Below are 16,815 nucleotides of genomic sequence, written 5' to 3'. Positions count from 1 at the left end.
GCTGTGAATACACTAACTGTGTTTTGGGATTTCACAGGTCCAAAGGACTATAGCTAAGCAGATTCAGATGGTGAAACAGATTGGAAAAGGTCGCTATGGGGAAGTTTGGATGGGAAAGTGGCGTGGCGAAAAGGTAGCTGTGAAAGTGTTCTTCACCACAGAGGAAGCCAGCTGGTTCAGAGAGACAGAAATATATCAGACAGTGTTGATGAGGCATGAAAACATTTTGGGTGAGTAAAAGTCTGCATAGCTATGTTCAGGGTTTCCTAGCTTTCCTCTGTCTTTCTGTTAACATCTGCATGTTAACTCATCTGTCTAGACCCGTTGTGAAATGCATTGAAGTTTTCTTCTTGGCATGGGCCCAAGAACATCATAAGTTTCTAATGGGAGACCTCACAGGAGGAATGACTAAGGCACTTCTGTGAGTAAGTGGTAGGCTGGAAATGGAATACTCTCAAATATTTTTTCTTCAGAAACAGGAAATGCAAGTATAATACCAGAATTTCTTAGGGTTTCTTAGGAATTTGAAGGAACATATTTTTGTTTAAATGTTGAGAAAAGTTGTAGGAATCTTATCTGCAGGGTTTATTTATATCAATAGTTTATATTGAGAATTGATTTTGTTTTCGCAAGTTAGAAATGATCTGTCTGGATTGTTCAAGTAGAAAGAGAGTAAGCTAATCAGTAGGGTATATTCCTTAATTCAAGAATTCAAGACCCTGTTTTGCAATGTCTTATGTATAACTATAATACCATAAAGTAGTTTATAAACCATAGTAGTTTGTAATACCATAAAGTAGTTTAAACATCAACTACTGATTAGGAAGGGACCATATTTTCAGACGTAAACTCTTAATCTTTCTCTACTCCTACAGTTTTTTTTCTTTTTCTTTTCTTTTCTTTTTTTTTGAGATAAAGTCTCGCTCTATCACCCAGGCTGGAGTGCAATGGTCTGATCTCCGCTCACTATAATCTCTGCTTCCCAGGTTAAAGCAATTCTCCTGCTTAGCCCCCCGAGTAACTGGGATCACAGGCACATGCCACCATGCCCAGCTAATTTTTATATTTTTAGTAGAGATGTGGTTTCACCATGTTGGCCAGAGTGTTCTTGAACTCCTGACCTCAAGTGATCCACCCGCCATGGCCTCCCAGTGTGCTTAGATTATGGGTGTGAGCCACTGTGTCCGGCCTTACTCATACAATTTTGATTGCTTCTTATTGGTATTAGTCATTTAATACCATCATAGGCATAGTCAGGAAATTGATTGAAATGCTAAACAAAAATTACCTATGACAAAGAATGATGTTTGAGAATATGAATTATTCCTGATACTATTCAGAAAACACTAAACCTTTTCATCTTTTTTCCTTTTAGGTTTCATTGCTGCAGATATCAAAGGGACAGGGTCCTGGACCCAGTTGTACCTAATCACAGACTATCATGAAAATGGTTCCCTTTATGATTATCTGAAGTCCACCACCCTAGACACTAAATCAATGCTGAAGTTAGCCTACTCTTCTGTCAGTGGCTTATGTCATTTACACACAGAAATCTTTAGTACTCAAGGCAAACCAGCAATTGCCCATCGAGATCTGAAAAGTAAAAACATTCTGGTGAAGAAAAATGGAACTTGCTGTATTGCTGACCTGGGCCTGGCTGTTAAATTTATTAGGTTAGTATCAAAGTGAACAAATACATGTTTTATGACTCTTTTCTGTTACTTTTTATTTTGTAGCGCAGTGCTTCTAGGATATTTAGTAGAAGAGGAATATCATTAATTTTGACATTTGACGGGAAGAACCACCAAACATTTTATTAGCAACACAGCATATTTGGGTCTGTTCTATTGTTTCTGTGCTCATCATAGACATTGCTTAGAGACTGTTCACATTAGGTTTGCAGCTGTCATTAAGTTATATAGAAAAGAAGTAGCTAATTCCTGGGAATATGTAGTCAGAATTCTGCGTAACATTTGCAAGTAGGAAAAAGTTTTGGGGAAAATTTACAGATTATGTATGGATAAAGACAATTTCTATACGGTATAGGAAAGATAACTTGCATAGGTGTTTTATGAGAAATGTTAGAAACTAATAAACAAAACCCAGCTGTTACTCAGTACTGTTATCCTGTACCTGAAACAGTGAATTTAACATCTGTGCACATAAACCAGAGCATGTTGTAAAACAGTGGTTTTCAGACCCCTAGGGCTGCTTGGGTTACATCAGTAGCTTCTGCACCGTAGGGAGGGGAGATAATAGTTGGGACTGTATTTTGCTTACTCTCACTTTAATCAAACAGGCTCCTTCCGTCTCACAGATGATTTAATTCGAATAAATGGTTTCTCTGTTTGGAAAAGAAAACAAACAAAATGAGCTTGCAAACCACTCGTGTAGAGAAATCATCGTATAACTACTTTTTAAAGAACTCAGTTTAGGCTTAGCCATTAATAAATTGTTGGATCATCTTGTGGATTTTTCTAAGTAAGACTCTGTAATACATGGCAAAGAGCACAAATAAAAAGCCATGGAGATTATTAAAAGTTTGGAAAGTAAAATTCACAAAAAAAGACTAATTGATTGGTATTTTCAGCCAGAACTAAAGGCTGAGGTGTGATTTAATAACATACCCCAAATATATGAAGGTCTTCACCATGTAAAGGATGGGAAATTGAAGTTCTTGATCTTTAAAAACAAAGCAAGAGGAAATGATTTGAGCTATAGATTTAAGTTAGAAATATGAACCTCCTGCCAATAAAGATTATTAAATCCTTTCTCCCTTCTAATTTTTTTTCCTCTGACCTACAACTCTTTTCAAGTCTTCCTATAAAAAAAAAAAAAATCCCACAATGCTTCTTAAATTACCAGCCTCTCTCTCCTTCTCTCCCCTGTTAAATTTCTCCCAAGAGTTCCAAAAGATCATCTGCTTCCAAAACCCAGCAATTTGTTAATAGTCTTGTAATTTGGCTTCTGTTCCATTCTCTTTGGACGCTGCTATATTCAGACACACCACTGGGCTTGGTCACCAGAGGCCTTCTTTATTGCCATCACCCTATCCACAGTGTCCAAACCTTTCTTTCTCCTGTTTTCTTGGTGTATCTCTGTGCTGCAACTTCTCCTTTCTTTCTCTCCACTGGCTCTGCTGTCTTTTTACCTCTTATGTATTTTCCCACTGTGAGATTTCCTGCTGTATCTGCATTTCCTTCCTAGTTCCCAGTTTTGGCTGATCCATTCTTAATATTAGGTATCTGACATCATCTTTCGTTCCCTAACTTTTGGTTTGCTCAAGTGAATGAATTTTCTATCCACAATATTCCCATTTGTACTGGGCCAGTGTGGGCCTTCTATACCATTTTTCTAGATTCTGGGGTGAAGCATTTTGAGTTACTTTCTCTTTGTCTCTCCTATTTCCAGTCTTTTGTACATGATGCCACTGGATTTATTTTCTTGAAGCCTAATTTTGGGCATCAAAATAATTTCATAGTTTCCTGTGGCTTCGTATTAAAATGTAGTTAGAGTCCCTTGGTGCAGTGGACTCTTTCTTTTCTGACCCTGGGCTGTTCTTCTGCCCTATTTCCACCACACTCCTTACCTTTGGCAAGATTTATTCTGAAGACTTCACACTTCTCATACCATCGGGTGTTTATAACATGCTTTTATCATTACCCGAACACACATATCCCCTTCTCTACCTAGATCACAACTACTGATCTTCACAGTTTCTTCTTTTGAGACACCTTCTTTTTTTATTTTTATTTTTTAGACAAAGACTGGCTCTGTCACCCAGACTGGAGTGCAGTGGCACCATCACAACTCACTGCAGCCTTGACCTTCCAGGCCCAAGCAGTCCTCCACCTCAGCCTCCCGAGTAATTGGAACTTTAGGCATGTGCCACCATGCCTGGCTAATTGTTTTTTTTTTTTAATAGATGGAATCTCACTATGTTGCCAGGCTGGCCTCAGACTCCTAGACTCAAGTGATCTTCCTGCATCAGCCTCCCAAAACGCTGGGATTATAGGCATGAGCCACCATGCCTGGCCCATCTGCTGTTTTTTTTTTCATTATACTTTAAGTTCTAGGGTACATGTGCACAACGTGCAGGTTTGTTATATATGTATACGTGTGCCATGTTGATGTGATGCACCCATTAACTTGTCATTTACATTAGGTATATCTCCTAATGCTATCCCTCCCCGCTCCACCCCACAACAGGCCCGGTGTGTGATGTTCCCCACCCTGTGTCCAAGTGTTCTCATTGTTCAATTCCCACCTATGAGTGAGAACGTGTGGTGTTTGGTTTTCTGTCCTTGTGTTTTGCTCAGAATGGTGGTTTCCAGCTTCATCCGTGTCCCTACAAAGTACATGAACTCATCTTTTTTCGTGGCTGCATAGTATTCCATGGTGTATATGTGCTACATTTTCTTAATCCAGTCTATCTTCGATGTACATTTGGGTTGGTTCCAAATCTTTGCTATTGTGAATAGTGCCTCTGTAAACATACGTGTGCATGTGTCTTTATAGCAGCATGATTTGTAATCTTTTGGGTATATACTCAGTAATGGGATGGCTGGGTCAAAGGGTATTTCTAGTTCTAGATCCTTGAGGAATCGCCACACTGTCTTCCGCAATGGTTGAACTAGTTTACAGCCCCACCAACAGTGTAAAAGTGTTCCTATTTCTGCACATCCTCTCTAGCACCTATTGTTTCCTGACTTTTTAATGATCACCATTCTGACTGGTGTGAGATGGCATATCATTGTGGTTTTGATTTGCATTTCTCTGATGGCCAGTGATGATGAGCATTTTTTCATGTGTTTTTTGGCTGCATAAATGTCTTCTTTTGAGAAGTGTCTGTTCATATCCTTCACCCACTTTTTGATGGGGTTGTTTGTTTTTTTCTTGTAAATTTGTTTGAGTTCTTTGTAGATTCTAGGTATTAGCCCTTTGTCACGTGGGTAGATTGTAAAAATTTTCTTCCTTTCTGTAGGTTGCCTGTTTACTCTGATGGTAGTTTCTTTGCTGTGCAGAAGCTCTTTAGTTTAATTAGATCCCATTTGTCAATTTTGGCTTTTGTTGCCATTGCTTTTGGTGTTTTAGACATAAAGTCCTTGCCCATGCCTACATCCTGAATGGTATTGTCTAGGTTTTCTTCTGTGGTTTTTATGGTTTTAGGTCTAACATTTAAGTCTTTAATCCATCTTGAATTGATTTTTGTATAAGGTGTAAGGAAGAGATCCAGTTTCAACTTTCTACATATGGCTAGCCAGTTTTCCCAGCCCCATTTATTAAACAGGGAATCCTTTCCCCATTTCTTGTTTTTGTCAGCTTTGTCAAAGATCAGATAGTTGTAGATGTGTGGTATTATTTCTGGGGGCTCTGTTCTCTTCCATTGGTCTATATCTCTGTTTTGGTACCAGTACCATGCTGTTTTGGTTACTGTAGCCTTGTAGTATAGTTTGAAGTCAGGTAGCGTGATGCCTCCAGCTTTGTTCTTTTGGCTTAGGATTGACTTGGCCATGTGGGCACTTTTTTGGTACATAGGAACTTTAAAGTAGTTTTTTCCAATTCTGTGAAGAAAGTCATTGGTAGCTTGATGGGGATGGCATGGAATCTATAAATTACCTTGGGCAGTATGGCCATTTTCATGATATTGATTCTTCCTATCCATGAGCATGGAATGCCCTTCCATTTGTTTGTGTCCTCTTTTATTTCGTTGAGCAGTGGTTTGTAGTTCTCCTTGAAGAGGTCCTTCACATCCCTTGTAAATTAGATTCCTAGGTATTTTATTCTCTTTGAAGCAATTGTGAATGGGAATTCACTCATAATTTGGCTCTCTGTTTGTTATTGGTGTATAGGAATGCTTGTGATTTTTGTACATTGATTTTGTATACTGAGACTTTGCCAAAGTTGCTTACCAGCTTAAGGAGATTTTGGGCTGAGATGATGGGGTTTTCTAAATATACAATCATGTCATCTGCAAACAGGGACAATTTGACTTCCTCTTTTCCTAACTGAATACCCTTTATTTCTTTCTCCTGCTGGATTGCTTTGGTCAGAACTTCCAACACTATGTAGAATAGGAGTGCTGAGAGAGGGCATCCCTGTCTTGTGCCAGTTTTCAAAGGGAGTGCTTCCAGTTTTTGCCCATTCAGTATGATATTGGCTGTGGGTTTGTCATAAATAGCTCTTATTATTTTGAGATACGTCCCATCAATACCTAGTTTATTGAGAGTTTTTAGCATGAAGGGCTGTTAAATTTTGTTGAAGGCCTTTTCTGCATCTATTGAGATGATCATGTGGTTTTTGTCTTTGGTAGGCAATAATTAATAGCCTTCCAATCAAAAAAAGTCCAGGACTAGATGGACTACGTTTATTGATTTATGTATGTTGAACCAGCCTTGCATCCCAGGGATGAAGCCCACTTGATCATGGTGGATAAGCTTTTTGATGTGCTGCTGGATTCGGTTTCCCAGTATCTTATTGAGGATTTTTGCATTGATGTTCATCAGGGATATTGGTCTAAAATTCTCTTTTTTTGTTGTGTCTCTGCCAGGATTTGGTATCAGGATGATGCTGGCCTCATAAAATGAGTTAGGGAGGATTCCCTCTTTTTCTATTGATTGGAATAGTTTCAGAAGGCATGGTACCAGCTCCTCTTTGTACTCTGGTAGAATTCAACTGTGAATCCGTCTGGTCCTGGACTTTTTTTCGTTGGTAGGCTATTAATTATTGACTCAATTTCAGAGCCTGTTATTAGTCTATTCAGGGATTCAGCTTCTTCCTGGTTTAGTCTTGGGAGGGTGTATGTGTTGAGAAATTTATCCATTTCTCCTATTTTCTAGTTTATTTGCGTAGAGGTGTTTGTAGTATTCTCTGATGGTAGTTTGTATTTCTACGGGATTGGTGGTGATATCCCCTTTATCATTTTTTATTGCGTCTGTTTGATTCTTCTCTCTTTTCTTATTTATTAGTCTTTCTAGTGGTCTATCAATTTTGTTGATCTTTTCAAAACAGCTCCTGGATTCATTGATTTTTTTTGAAGGGTTTTTTGTGTCTCTATCTCCTTCAGTTCTGCTCTGATCTTAGTTATTTCTTGCCTTCTGCTAGCTTTTGAATATGTTTGCTCTTGCTTTTCTAGTTCTTTTAATTGTGATGTTAGGGTATCAATTTTAGATCTTTCCTGCTTTCTCTTGTGGGCATTTAGTGCTATAAATTTCCTTCTACACACTTCTTTAAATGTATCGCAGAGATTCTGGTATGTTTGTGTCTTTGTTCTCATTGGTTTCAAAGAACATCTTTATTTCCGCCTTCATTTCGTTATGTACCCAGTAGTCATTCAGGAGCAGGTTGTTCAGTTTCCATGTAGTTGAGCGGTTTTGAGTGAGTTTCTTAATCCTGAGTTCTAGTTTGATTGCACTGTGGTCTGAGAGACAGTTTGTTATAATTTCTGTTCATTTACATTTGCTGAGGAGTGCTTTACTTCCAACTATGTGGTCAATTTTGGAATAAGTGCTATGTGGTGCTGAGAAGAATGTCTATTCTGTTGATTTGGGGTGGAGAGTTCTGTAGATGTCTATTAGGTCCACTTGGTGCAGAGCTGAGTTCAATTCCTGGGTATCCTTCTTAACTTTCTGTCTCATTGATCTGTCTAATGTTGACAGTGGGGTGTTAAAGTCTCCCATTATTGTGTGGGAGTCTGAGTCTCTTTGTAGGTCTCTAAGGACTTGCTTTATGAATCTGGGTGCTCCTGTATTGGGTGCATATATATTTAGAATAGTTAGCTCTTCTTGTTGAATTGATCCCTTTACCATTATATAATGGCCTTCTTTGTCTCTTTTGATCTTTGTTGGTTTAAAGTCTGTTTTATCAGAGACTAGGATTGCAACCCCTGCTTTTTTCTGTTTTCCATTTGCTTGCTAGATCTTCCTCCATCCCTTTATTTTGAGCCCGTGTGTGTCTCTGCATATGAGACGGGTCTCCTAAATACAGCACACTGATGGGTCTTGACTCTTTATCCAATTTGCCAGTCTGTGTCTTTTAATTGGAGCATTTAGCCCATTTACCTTTAAGGTTAATATTGTTATGTGTGAATTTGATCCTGTCATTATGATGTTAGCTGGATATTTTGCTCATTAGTTGATGCAGTTTCTTCCTGGCATCGATGGTCTTTACAATTTGGCCTGATTTTGCAGTGGCTGGTACCGGTTGTTCCTTTCCATGTTTAGTGCTTCCTTCAGGAGCTCTTGTAAGGCAGGCCTGATGGTGACAGAATCTCTCAGCGTTTGCTTGTCTGTAAAGTATTTTTTTTCTCCTTCACTTATGAAGCTTAGTTTGGCTGGATATGAAATTCTGGGTTGAAAATTGTTTTCTTTAAGAATGTTGAATACTGGCCCCCACTCTCTTCTGGCTTGTGGAGTTTCTGCCGAGAGATCCACTGTTAGTTTGATGGGCTTCCCTTTGTGGATAACCCGACCGTTCTCTCTGGCTGCCCTTAACATTTTTTCCTTCATTTCAACTTTGGTGAATTTCACATTTCTATGTCTTGGAGTTGCTCTTCTTGAGGAGTATCTTTGTGGTGTTCTCTGTATTTCCTGAATTTGAATGTTGGCTTGCCTTGCTAGGTTGGGAAAGTTCTCCTGGATAATATCCTGCAGAGTGTTTTCCAACTTGGTTCCATTCTCCCCGTCACTTTCAGGTACACCAATCAGACGTAGATTTGGTCCTTTCACATAGTCCCATATTTCTTGGAGGGTTTGTTCATTACTTTTTATTCTTTTTTCTCTACACTTCTCTTCTCACTTCATTTCATTCATTTGATCTTCCATCACTGATACCCTTTCTTCCACTTGATCGAATCGGCTACTGAAGCTTGTGCATGCATCATGTAGTTCTCGTCCCATGGTTTTCAGCTCCATCAAGTCATTTAAGGTCTTCTCTGCGCTGTTTATTCTAGTTAGCCATTCGTCTAATCTTTTTTCACGGTTTTCAGCTTCTTTGCAGTGAGTTTGGCCATCCTCCTTTAGCTCGGAGAAGTTTGTTAATGCCGATTGTCTGAAGCCTTCTTCTCTCAACTCGTCCAAGTCATTCTCCACCCAGCTTTGTTCCGTTGCTGGTGAGGAGCTGCATTCCTTTGGAGGAGAAGAGGCACTCGGATTTTTAGAATTTTCAGCTTTTCTGCTCTGGTTTTTCCCCATCTTTGTGGTTTTATCTGCCTTTAGTCTTTGATGATGGTGATGTACAGATGGGGTTTTGGTGTGGATGTCTTTTCTGTTTGTTAGTTTTTCTTCTAACAGTCAGGATCCTCAGCTGCAGGTCTGTTGGAGTTTGCTGGAGGTCCACTCCAGACCCTGTTTGCCTGGGTATCACCAGCGAAGGCTGCAGAACAGCAAATATTGCAGAATGGCAAATGTTGCTGCCTGATCCTTCCTCTGGAAGCTTCGTCTTAGAGGGGCACCCGGCTGTATGAGGTGTCAGTTGGCCCCTACTGGGAGGTGCCTCCCAGTTAGGCTACTTGGGGGTCAGGGACCCACTGGAGGAGGCAATCTGTCCGTTCTCCGATCTCAAACTCCATGCTCAGAGAACCACTACTCTCTTCAAAGCTGTTAGATAGGGATGTTTAAGTCTGCAGAAGTTTTTGCTGCCTTTTGTTCAGCTATACTCTGCCTCCAGAGGTGGAGTCTACAGAGGCAGGCAGACCCCCTTGAGCTGCAGTGGGCTCCACCCAGTTTGAGCTTCCTGGCTGCTTTGTTTACCTACTGAAGCCTCAGCAATGGTGGACACCCCTCCCCCAGCCTCGCTGCCACCTTGTAGTTCAATCTCAGACTGCTGTGCCAGCAATGAGCGAGGCTCCGTGGGCGTGGGGCCCTCCGAGCCAGGCGCAGGATATAATCTCCTGGTGTGCCGTTTGCTAAGACCGTTGGAAAAGTGCATTATTAGGGTGGGAGGTCCCAATTTTCCAGGTACCATCTGTCGTGGCTTCCCTTGGCTAGGAAAGGGAATTCCCTGACCCCTTGCGCTTCCCGGTGAGGCGATGCCCCGTCCTGCTTCGGCTCACATTCTGTGGGCTGCACCCACTGTCTGACAGGCCCCAGTGAGATGAACCCAGTACCTAAGTTGGAAATGCAGAAATCACTCATCTTTTGCGTTGCTCATGCTGGGAGCTGTAGACTGGAGCTGTTCCTATTCAGCCATCTTGTAACCTCCCCACCTGCTGTTTTTTAGTCTCCATTCTTAAGTCTTCTAATGTAACTCTGTGCTTATTACCATGAAGTGTCTTGCCTGTTATATAGTCATCATTGACTACTTATTTGTCATTCCCAATGGAAAGTAAGCCCCTTGAAAGTAGATAACATGCATTTTTCAGATTTGTGTTTCTAGTGCCTTTCCCTGGTGCTCATTACTTAACTTTTAGTGGATAAATGATTCCATATGGAACACAGGATGAAGGAAAAAGAACTTTTTTCCTAACACCAGAGATCCTACACATTCTGGACGAAATCCACCTTTCTAATCTTATATTCTACAAACTCTCCAATTTGTATGCTTTCTTTTGCGAAACTGAGCTGCTTGAATTTTCTCCTTATATACCCCATGCTTGTTGTTGCCTTGCTTTTGATTGCACAGTCCCTAGGTTGGAAAGTCCCTGATTTTCCATGTATCCTACTCCAGTCTCAGAATCACCTCTAAGTCACTTGATTCATCCCCAGCTGAGAATAATGACAGCGTCTTCTGTACTACTCTTTAATTTCCTGGTCTTTGTCTGCTTGGTATTATAATTATTTTGGGACGTGCTTCATCTCTCCTACCAGTGATGGCACATCCTGAGAGCAGGATATATGCCAACTTAATTAATAGATTTCCCATTTAACATGACATAGTGAGTTACCCATTATAGATATTCTAACATTGTTGTGAATCAATAAATGTAGGCAATAGCAAAGTAACAGACTCATCTCCTTTATAGACCTTAAAACAAAAAAGGAAAGTGAGTATCTATTATATTATAGAAACTTAGTTCTGCTTAATGGAAGGAGAATGAACTGAATGACCTCTCAAATTTCATACAAACCCTGATTCTAGGAAGTGGAGGGACTATTTTAAGGGATAATTCAGATGTTTATTTGGCATATATTAACTAGTTCATCAAGAGATGAAGAGATGAAGATGATGGCTCAGATGTTGGCTGTGCAGACTCCTATGGCCATAGCCTAGCTGTGTGACTGGGCCTCAGCATCATCTTCCATTACGTGCAGGTTACATTTGATCATTTCAGAGGTGCTTTTTCTAGTTTTATTTTCTATGTTTCAAAGTTTGCTCTTCTCAGTTTTTGAGCCTAATTTTTAAAACTTGCTGTAAGTCTTTCTTTAGTTTCTACTCTTTTTTTCACTGTTTTATATTGTATTTGTGCACATATGCATGGATATTTAGACTTTAATTACAAGTGGAGTCACAGCTTACCCTGTGCTGAATTCTCTGACTTCAAATGAGAACTTCCTGTGAGACAGTCTCTGTGTAATGGTAAGTGTTCTCTTAGGGTTTTCAGTCATTTCTGAAAGGCTCCCAGGGAAGTCAAGAGCCACAGAGAGGGAGCAGACTGTGCCTTAGAGATTTCCTGTTCATATAAATTTTAAAATGCTCTGTTGTTTTTTTCATGCATTCTCTTGACAGTGACGTAAGTGCCGATGCATTTCCTGCTCAGCAGAAATTTAATCCAGGTGATGTGCTGGTGGACATCACCATTACCCTCAATCTCTACTGGGAGGAGAAAACAATGACACATGAAATGCCTTGAAGAAACTTACAAAGCTTTTCACTTTTCACTCTGAAGAATTCAGCAACCCCTCTGAGACTTCAGAGTCAGAATAAAATATTTTCTTATGGGAAAAATAAATCCTGGCTTAGGGCTCTCAGGTATTAAATTTAAATAGAAAACCTGCAATAAAGACTAGGCTGTCACACTGATGTCCAGTGGATGATTGTGAAATTATCCAAGTACAAAAGAGATAGGGTAGCTTAGTTCGGAGGGTACTGAATTTCTTGAGTCTTGCTGATGCGATTCTTTTAGCACTGCTTTTGGTTTGCATTTTACAATGTGATTTGGCTAAATGACCCACCAAAGTCATAAAACTAAGCTCATACGTGGCATAGTGAACACTCCCAGTCAAGGTTTCTGCAGCCATGCCCACCTTATGTTGAAGACTTTTTAGTTCTAATGTCCTGTTTCTAAGATACCCTGAGATTTCATAGCAGCACTGAATCTTGAAAGTTGCTGCAGAAAACTCCCCTTATTGGTGAACATCTGCCAGGCAGAGTTCAATTCTGCAAGTCAGTTCCTCAGCTATCTCCAGGATGCCACAGGAAACCCACAGGGATGTGCACAGCCCCTTCTTCCATAGACTCTTGAGAATTTTTTATGCTTTTGGGGAATCAAAATCATCTTGCTGAGAGAGTATTTAACATCCTGTAGTATATGTAATGGGTAGTTAATTTCAGACATCACAAGCCACAAGCAAACCCATGGCCTCCTTCACCTATCTTCTCATGCCTCCTTTTTTTTCACACATTCTTTAAAGTGCAGTTCTTATTTCATAAGAAGCTTTTTAGATTTTTTAAGGTGTACAATGTTTGCTTCTCTTTTCTTTCTCTTGTCTATTACGTTTTTTTTTTTACCTCCCTGCTTCCTCTCTTTCCCTTTCCTCTCTCTGTTTTAGGCATCAACAACATCCAGCAGGAGGACCACCCGCATGTGCCCAAAGGCTCAACGAGGTAGAGCCACCTTGTTGGAGCCAGCAACTCTTTCCCTGCGCACACCTCTCATTGCCACAGCGGGCTGTGCTTAGGACTTTCATGAGACTCTTACTTCAGTTTATGGTACAGTGGGGAAGGTGCCCTGTGCTCAGTCAAGCAGTGGGGGCTCTTTTTTTTTTTTTTTTTAACATAACACTTTTAGCCAGAATTTCTGGGTTTAGGTTTATAACTAAAAGGCTTAATTAACATGAAAAACATTTAATATATTATAAGGCTAAAGAGATACTATATTTTTTAAAAACTCCCCCTTACTCCTTGCCACCAAAACAAAAATCTTTTGCCTGCCCTCATTTAATGCATGATAGTCAAGAGCTTAAGGCATGCACTGTTCCCTGAGTCCACTGGGGTGCTCATGTTTCATTCTCCAACCTGCTCAGGATCCCAGCTGAAGGCTCCACTTTCAGCCTTTCTGCACACACAAGCAGCCCCATGACTTCCCTCCCACAGTTATACACTAACACCTGCAGTGCACACACGCCATACCAGCCAGCAGTGCTGTGCTAAGGGGCACGCCAGGGGCAGTACACCAGGCACAGGCAGGAAGGGAGTACACTGTCGATAATAAAACTGATTAAAATCCTACTTTAATTGTCACCATGTGCCACAATTCTAAACAATGTCAGTGGCTAAAATATGTCTCCTGGCAGAGTGAGTGGCTCCCATCACCCCCTCCTTGGTACGTCCTTCCCTGGCACCTTCAGAGGAGAAGAGGAAAATAATAGTTTTGTGTGTCTTTTAATTTTCTTGTCTCTCTCTCTCTCTCAGAGTCTTTCCCTTTGCTCCCCTTCCCTACCCTCAAAACCATGACCTTCAGAACTGTCACTTTGTTAGTGTCTTCCCTGGAGTAGAAGAGCCATTTGGAGTGTCCATAGACTTATGAAGCCCTTTGATTATCAATGTAGACCTCATACTCCACCATGCTGGCATTTTCTATATCATACCACTGTCATTCAGGTGACTTTGGTCAGAAATATGAACTTGGTTTTCTGGCCTCTTTAAATAATCCTAGCTGAGAGCAGCCCTGCATTTTGAGATCCAGATGAATGCAGACATTAACCTCATTCCTACCTGGTATAGTAGGGAACTCAGCATTATTCACTGCTTGTCTGGGAATCCAAAGGAGTTGTTTTCCGCTTTGCATTATCAGCCGATAGCTCCCATATATCTTGTGCCTTTTCCACATTATATAGTTGCTGGTTCCTGGCTTCCAAAATACGAACAGCTCAGGTTCAAAGATGTTTTTACTGGAGATTGTGATGGAAGATAGTACATAAAATTTAGTCCACCTGGACATTTCTCCCTTTTTTTTTTACCCCTACAGGGCTTAATATCTTATGACCCTAGGCTAGCAGAACCCTTTTTCTCCCTCACTGACTTCCCCTTTACCCCCAGGCTCTCATTTCTTACTCAGAAAATTGTAGACATTTTCATTTTATCCTGTTCTATCCCCACTGTCCCTAAATGTTTATTGATTTTTTGAGATGAGGTCTCCCTCTGTTGCCCAGGCTAGAGTGCAGTGGAGTGATCTTGGCTCACTGCAACCTTTGCCTCCTGGGCTCAAGTGATCCTCCTGCTTCAGCCTCGCAGGTAGCTGGGACTACAGGCATGTGCCACCACACCCAGCAAATTTTTGTGTTTTTAGTAGAGGCGGGGTTTCACCATGTTGCCCAGGCTGGTCTTGAACTCCTGGACTCAAGCAATCCACCTGCCTCGGCCTTCCAAAATACTGAGATTACAGGCATGAGCCACCACACCAGGCCTTTTTTTTTTTTTTTTTTAAATACTCATTAAAACATGATTTGAAAACAAAGAAAGCCTTTTTCCTGGAGAGGAATTCATCTGACATCTCTTTATTTTATTTTCCTCAAATTGTATTTTCCATTTCCTTCTAATTCTACTTAAGTCTGAATCTCTTTAATACTCACATTAACAGGGACAAAAGCCATATTGGATCTAGTGGCAGCATTGATTATTGAAGTATAAAAGAGCAAAATTGTCTACTCTTATAATTCTCTGAACCCTACTCTTTAATAATGACCCCTTTGTGTACATATTTCCAACCCTTCTCCATGGGAAAGGAGAGATAACATTTCTTCTGTAGTGAATGCAACACTCTTGTTTTTAGTGGGATATTTTCAGTTCTCCTTCATAGCAGCTCATTTTCTCTGTAATTTTATCCAGTTTATTTATATCACTTTTGTTCTTCCCATCCTTATGCTATAACCTATCCTGTAATCTTTGAAATGTACATTTTTCTAGTTCTGGATCCTGCTGGGTTCTTTTAACTTATTAGAAATATATTATATATACTTATATTTGTGATATATTATAAACATACACAAGAGTATAAAAGTGAGACACCCATGTAATAATTTAATATGAACAGATGTTAGCAATTTACCTTGTTTTTCTCTGGTTTTTCTTTTTAAAAGAAATAAAATGTTGAAGATAGCCCTGTTGCAGTCCCGTTCCTTTTTCATTTCCCGCTATCCTTCCCAGAAGTAACCAGTATCCTATTTATGTCTCCTCTCTATGATTTTATAATCTGACTTCATATGTATGTAGCTACTGCAGTACATAGGATTATTGTGTGGGGCTGGAATTATTGTCTGAGTCTACAGCCCTTGTGCAGTATCTGTCTTTTCTTGTCAACCTTGTTTCTCCCCTCTATAGCCCTCTGTGGACAAGGAGCCTAGAGGAAGCTAGTGCAGAAGGCACACTGCCCTTTTCTGCCTCCTTCTTTCTCCTAGAACTTTCCGTCTGTTGTATTGTCTGTTCTCACGTGTACCACACCATCTGACTCTACTTCCATTCTCTTTTTCTTCCTTTATTCTTGGCACCCCAGCGTTAAATCACATTTATTTCTTTTTTTTTGGCTTTAGGATTAACACAAGCTCGATTTTTCTCTGCCATTATTTGGGAATAGGTAAAATGATGTTACTGAAAATCTAAGAAAGAAATGTAGTCTAATGCCTTTCAATTATAGAAACGTGCCTGGGGGAAGAAGGGGCAGAGCTAAATGTTTTGGAGGATCTGACACTTTACAGTATCAAATATGGATTACCTATAATTCTCATGTTTGTTGTTTAAGTGTAGTGCTAAAGGCACTTGCCAACAGGTTGATAGTGATCTTTCACAAAATTAGTTTGCTCAACAAAATTCTATTTATCCTTCTAGAAATTGGTAAGATCTCATTTTATGGCCCATACAGTCCAGAGATTTTTACATTTCCCTTTAAATTATCCATAGCAAAGTTTAGTGTAAACAAACCTTTTCCTTCTTTCATTTAAAGTACGTTATTTTCCTGTCATGTGCAAGACACACTGCGAATGGAGAAGGATTGGGGCTATGCTCTTCGGGGATATACCAAATGACTATGACAAGTATTTGGGGCTCAAAGGAGTTGATAGTCTTAAGTTGGAAAACAAATTACTTACTCAAATGTTACTAGGGAGAAGATTTATTCAGCTACTACTAGGGCAAACGTCTAGGGTGGGAGAGGAAGGGGAGGAGAGAGATGGCGTATTGCTGAACATGCATATGTATTTAAGGGACTATGTAAGGGACTGATTTTTGGCATTTGGTGGACATTCAAAATCCTTGAGTGTATGTTTGTGCAGTGTTTGAGAAAAAGAATTTAGAGATGAACTATGTATAGTCCAGCTGTCACAAATTTTAATTCTATTATTAGGTCACAATTACCTTTCATTTTTGTAATAGATATCTCTACATCACACATTCCATTATCTTTTCCTGACCTCCCAAATCCAAATAAACATTAAGGAGCTGAGAGTAAGAATGGAATGAAATTGCCTAAAATCTTTATCAACTGTGGTCAGATTACACCTTTGGCCTTTCTAAATGCCCTTCTGTGTGGATTGTCTTAAGGTTCTTCTTGTTCTGGAATACAATTGAGGTCTTTAACCATCTTCTTTTCATCTGCAAACCCCCATGTTTGATTTCTCCGCATGGGACCCAGGACTTCTTACCTGGGCCACCACTATCTTCCTC

At 40.0% G+C, this 16,815-nt stretch overlaps 1 protein-coding gene across 11 annotated transcripts in view; it reads left to right on the top strand.

The window, feature by feature from the left end:
- BMPR1B (bone morphogenetic protein receptor type 1B) overlaps positions 1-16,815 on the top strand; it is a 403,893-nt gene that overhangs the window by 375,351 nt on the left and 11,727 nt on the right. For all 11 annotated transcript variants that reach the window (XM_032137171.2, XM_058432835.1, XM_032137249.2 and 8 more), the window contains 2 exons: positions 38-230; positions 1,376-1,673. In XM_032137171.2, the coding sequence (XP_031993062.1) occupies positions 38-230; positions 1,376-1,673 (491 nt within the window). The remainder of the gene's footprint in view (positions 1-37; positions 231-1,375; positions 1,674-16,815) is intronic.

Source organism: Hylobates moloch, unplaced genomic scaffold (genome assembly GCF_009828535.3).
Source record: "Hylobates moloch isolate HMO894 unplaced genomic scaffold, HMol_V3 SCAFFOLD_2, whole genome shotgun sequence".
NCBI classification, from domain to species: domain Eukaryota; kingdom Metazoa; phylum Chordata; class Mammalia; order Primates; family Hylobatidae; genus Hylobates; species Hylobates moloch.
The sequence above is the reverse complement of the archived record's forward strand: the minus strand, read 5'-3'. Positions and strand labels throughout refer to the sequence as shown.